The 5,458-nt window shown below is 33.2% G+C and overlaps 1 protein-coding gene across 1 annotated transcript; it reads left to right on the top strand.

Moving 5' to 3' along the window:
• Positions 1-444: 444 nt before the first annotated feature.
• LOC102801615 (uncharacterized) lies at positions 445-4,815 on the top strand. The gene is made up of 2 exons (XM_006811684.3): positions 445-675; positions 3,663-4,815. Exons 1-2 carry the CDS (start codon positions 585-587, stop codon positions 4,391-4,393), a joined length of 822 nt encoding a protein of 273 aa, XP_006811747.2. The 5' UTR covers positions 445-584; the 3' UTR covers positions 4,394-4,815.
• Positions 4,816-5,458: the final 643 nt, after the last annotated feature.

Below are 5,458 nucleotides of genomic sequence, written 5' to 3'. Positions count from 1 at the left end.
TAAGTAGACCCTATTATTTCCTGTACTTAGAGCATATTATTGTAATGTAACTTTATTTATATATTTGAGTTGTGTAAATTCATTTATATGTTTATGGCCATATTATCGATTTCGTTACAAGTACTATAAATAAATGCAAAATATATTATCCCATACATTTGTGTAATTATTTGGCAATAGTTAAACCTGGGAAACATAGGGGAATTTGTCCACCCTTGGCTCTTAGTTGAAATCGTGACAAATTACGCCCGAATATGTGAGATATTTCGTCTGATTCCTTTTTCTTGATTACCAGGAAAGAACAGCAAGGAGAATTGCAATACCGGTTATCCATTTTATATGGTCTATAGGCCCAAATCCAGAAATAATACGCTTTTATTCAAACCCACCCCAGACGCCGAACACCACAGCTATCCGGGTACTTTAATACGCCCTCTAGTGGTGTGATGGCTAAAACCTGTAACTGGAAAGTCAGGAAATAAAAGCCACTGACAGGGCGCAACTGTCCCGCTGGCAATCAAATGTGATTCTTGCAATAGATCGAATTCGTTCAAATACACCTGGTGCAAGTTCCTAGCATAGCCATGTCATCTCCGGTTAGGATACTCAGTGTTCAAGGTCTGAAGTGCGTTACTCTGATTGAGAAGATACCTTTTAATTATTTCAACAGAGAAGGTGAGTGAATAACATGTTTTATTTATATCATTGGTGAACCGGTTGACGATGTGACCTTCTATTCCCAGTAGTCGCCTTGGACCAATTCCAGAAGACGTACCTACACTGGAATTCGAACTGTTGACGTCACGAAATACACAACCTTCAATCGGGGTCGTTTGCTTGCTAAATACCGGTAGAACAATCATTGAGTCAGCGAGGTCACGCCAGAGGGCCACGCACTTCGCTGCAACACGGTAGAGTGGTTGAAACTAGGTCATTTCATGACACGCGATGAAGACATCATTAAACCACCGTCCCTCAAGGGACGGTGATTAAACACACAATAACAGGGTGAAGTGACACACACGGGAATTGAAAATCCACCTGATACAAACGCCGAGGAATCAAATCACACTTGATTTAAACTAAACTCTCAACAATAACTTCTAAAAAATTATGTTGGGAATTAGTTAAATGATAATTGTTTACATAAAAATAATCCCCAAATATTTGTCAGGGAATTATTTTCCAAATTTAACAACTTGTAATGTTAGTAATTAATTAAAAGAGTTGTTTACACCAAAATAAGTCTCAAATATTTGTTGAGATATTTATTTTCTCAACTTCAATTGGTGGGAATTAGTTGAATGAGAATTGTTGACATATAAATAGTTCTCAAATATTTGTCACAGTATTCATTTTCTCAATTTACCAACTTGCAATAGTAAAAATTAAAAGAGTTGTTTACACCAACATAGGTCTCAAATATTTGTTGAGACATTTATTCTCACAATTTAATAACTTTTAATATTGGGAATTAGTTAAATGAGAATTGTTTACATCATAATAAATCTCAAATATTTTTCAGGGTATTTATTTTCTCAATTTAGCAACTTGGAATGGTAAAAAATAATTAAAAGAGTTGTTTACACCAAAATAAGTCCCAAATATTTGTTGAGGAGGCATTTGTTCCCTCAATTTAATAACTTCGAATGTTGGGAATTAGTTAAATGAGAATTGTTTACATGAAAATAAATCTCAAATATTTGTAAGGGTTTTTATTTTCTCAATTTAGCAACTTGGAATGGTAACTATTATTTAAGAGCTATTTACACCAAAACAAGTCTCAAATATTTGTTGAGACATTTATTCTTTCAATTTAACAATTTATAATTTTGAGAATTAGTTAAGAGAATTGTTTACATGAAAATACATCTCTAATATTTGTCAGGGTATTTATTTTCTCAATTTATCAACTTGGAATGGTAAAAATTAATTTAAAATGGGTTGTTTACACCAAAATAAGTCTAAAATATTTGTTGAGACATTTATTCTCTCAATTTAGTAATTTCTAATATTGGGAATTAGTTAAATGAGAATTGTTTACATGAAAATAAATCGCTAATATTTGTCAGGGTATTTATTTTCTCAATTTAGCAACTTGCAATGGTAAAAATTAATTAAAAGAGTTGTTTACACCAAAATAAGTCTCAAATATTTGTTAGACTTGTAGTGGATCTATCATAGTCTTGTGAATTAATTTAATGAATATTCATGAGCACAAAAACCACCACATCATGAAATACATAAAGTGTAGGTATGTCTTCTGGAATTATGCCTTATGGAAAATCTATTGCACATACACATAGACAAAAAAACCTAAAACACATTTATGGGGTATTTGAAACCACACTATCGATCATTTGTAAGGCCATCAATGATTGGCTCATGGGTTTGATACATAATTGCATATACTACATGTTTTTGTTACCAAATGACCTTAATCTGACATAACATGTGATAGATATGGGTGAACTATACAATCAGTACATATAGAATAGAATAGAATAGAATAGAATAGAATAGAATAGAATACTGCTTTATTACAACGTTAAAGAAAATTTGACAATTCTCTTTTGGTTTCTACACATGTAGAAGGTAATAAAGCTAAAAACAAAACAAAAAGTGTGACAAACAAACAAGAAAAAGTAAACTACTGTGTTAATATTATTTGCTCTCTTATTGTATACGCTGTTTTGATATATCTAATTAACCCCGATAATTGTTGTCTAGTATAGGCATTCAGATAGAAACAGATAGAAATTTGTCATTGTTTTTGATACCGTTGATATTATCAAATAAGGAATATAATTCCTGTCTTTCAGATTCATAAAGCACACATTCTGTGATAAAGTGCGATTTATCTTCAATGACTTGGCACTTGATGCATTTTCTGTCCTCAATATTTGTTTTTGGTCGTGTATGCCTACCTGTTTCTATATGTAATTTGTGGCTGCTCAGTCTGAATTTGCTTAGAATTCTGATTGCCTGTCTATCATTAAGCTGATCTATGTAGACTTCTTGTTTTATATCTTTTTTGAAAAGCTGATATGTTCTGAGTTTTGAATCAGCCCTTTGCATGTCCTTCTTCCAGATATCAAGACAGTGACTTGCTGAGATTTTTTGAAAGTTCAGCTTTGTGACATCTTGGTTAATACTGTATTCTTTATTAATTTTTGTTAGTCTTGACAGCCAATGATCACCCAAGTGTGATTTTGCATTTCAATCAATGCATTGTATGCAATATTGTCTTCCTTTAATAAAATCAAGTGTTTGAAATATGTATTATAGTGTAAATAATAGACAAGTGGCAATCTACTAGAATCCATTCTAACTGCTATGTTGCTTGTGTTTTTGCTAAGATTCAAAACATGTCTACAAAATTTGAGGTGAAATTTTTCAGTACATGTTGTATCCCATTTTTTAATATATATATATATTGTTAGTGTAGTGTGCTAACCCTCAGCAATGATTTTTTTTGGGGGGGATATTTATTCATTCTTTTCAGTTAGCTTAAATTAATTCATAATACATACAAATATGTTGTAATACATGTATTGCATTATTAATATGTCATAACATCTCAACACATAATCAGTATATTGACAAATTAATATTAACCAACTGGAACTCACTATGAAAGCTTGTATATTTTTCTTCTGTAGGTCATTTTTTAACATGGAGGTTAGTATCTATGATGTTCGATCCGTGGCATTTGATAACATCTCGTGCCCAGAACTACTGTGACTTGGGCACCATCTTGGTTGAAAACTATGCATTTTCGAGATCTGGAATGTGCCATATTTCCCCGAATCTACATAGTTTGATGAAACCTTCGTTGAAACCTATTGTTCAGTGGGGCATTTTTGGAGTTGGCAATTCCTCACATACTCATGTTATCGACGTTATGGATCGGCATAAGAGTATTGTGCTTGCACGTAGACATGTACAGTTTGTGAATGTTTCCAGGGAAACACGTCTTCCAACCAGATTACCTGAATGGTTTATTGAAAAATACCGCCCAAAGTTGCAGGGCAAAGCTCCCGAATTGATGCAACATATCACGCTGAAGCCAGAGCAAAGGTTTGTGTTCGAGATTGAGATACAAAAAGAAGACATTGATCATTATGGACATACAAACAATTCCATATATGGAAAGTATATGGAGGAATGCGCTTGCCTTGCCATCAACAGTGGTTTCTATTCATCAATCAAAGGCAACATTCACAACTATATAATTACCAAGATGGGTAACCTTTTTATTCATGAGGCAAAGCTTGGTGATTTGTTGACCATTGAATCCTGGGAAGAAGATTGTTCTGGGATACTGAATTTTATAATGCATAAGCAAGGAAAGGATATCTTTCATGGCAAGCTGCATTGTGAGTCACTGTAATTTGTTTAATTATTAAACAAAATCCTGCCAGTATTAATTAAGCAGTAAATTTCTAGTCAATTAGGAAACATGTGAATTTGTGACAAGGCTCGTATACGAACATATTGTAATGTTAGAATATGAATTCAAGAGTGGGGGTAAAATAGATTCGCCATCAATATATGCATGCTCAGGGCTTGTGTCATTGTCGATCTACAAAAATAATTTGAGTTTAATAATGTATTTAGCCGGCGATTATTGAACTGGTGGATTCCACTCAGGCTGTCTACATAGAGTATAATTGAACTTGATCACTGGTACTCGCGCTTCTGGCTTTTAACAAGTTAATTTTGTGTGAAAATAATAATTCTTTTGTGTGATTGATTTTTTGAACTGATATATAATCACTTGCTTTAAAGAAAAAAAGGTCAATAGTTAACCTATATCATGTATCACATATGTAGGCCATCATTCCCCATTGTTTGCTGTCTCTTATCACCTAAACAAATGTTGTTATATCATATAACAGCTAAACATTCAATGTACTATCTGGATACCTTGTCATCACCAAATTAAACTGTACCAATCAAGAACAGCACAATTATTTGAGATTTACGGTGAGAAATGAAAACAGAAATAAGCAGTCATTGTATACAATCAAAAAAAAAACATATTTATATTACAATGAACTCAAAAAAAATACAGAACTGATTTAAGCAATACTAGTCCCGTCATACAATGAGATCATCAAATCCCATGATGCACTTCAATGTTACTGAAATCTAAGGCAATGTCATCACTTTATAAATAATTGACCATAGTATATTTGAACAGCAGAGTCACTACTGGATTTGAACAGCAGAGTCACTACTGGATTTGAACAGCAGAGTCACTACTGGATTTGAACAGTCGAGTTACTACTGGATTTGAACAGCAGAGTCACTACTGGATTTGAACAGCAGAGTCACTACTGGATTTGAACAGCAGAGTCACTACTGGATTTGAACAGTCGAGTCACTACTGGATTTGAACAGTCGAGTCACTACTGGATTTGAACAGTCGAGTCACTAAAGGATTTGAACAGCA

The sequence above is a fragment of the Saccoglossus kowalevskii genome, chromosome 19 (genome assembly GCF_978046115.1).
Source record: "Saccoglossus kowalevskii chromosome 19, keSacKowa6.1, whole genome shotgun sequence".
Classification (NCBI taxonomy): Eukaryota; Metazoa; Hemichordata; class Enteropneusta; family Harrimaniidae; genus Saccoglossus; species Saccoglossus kowalevskii.
The sequence above is the reverse complement of the archived record's forward strand: the minus strand, read 5'-3'. Positions and strand labels throughout refer to the sequence as shown.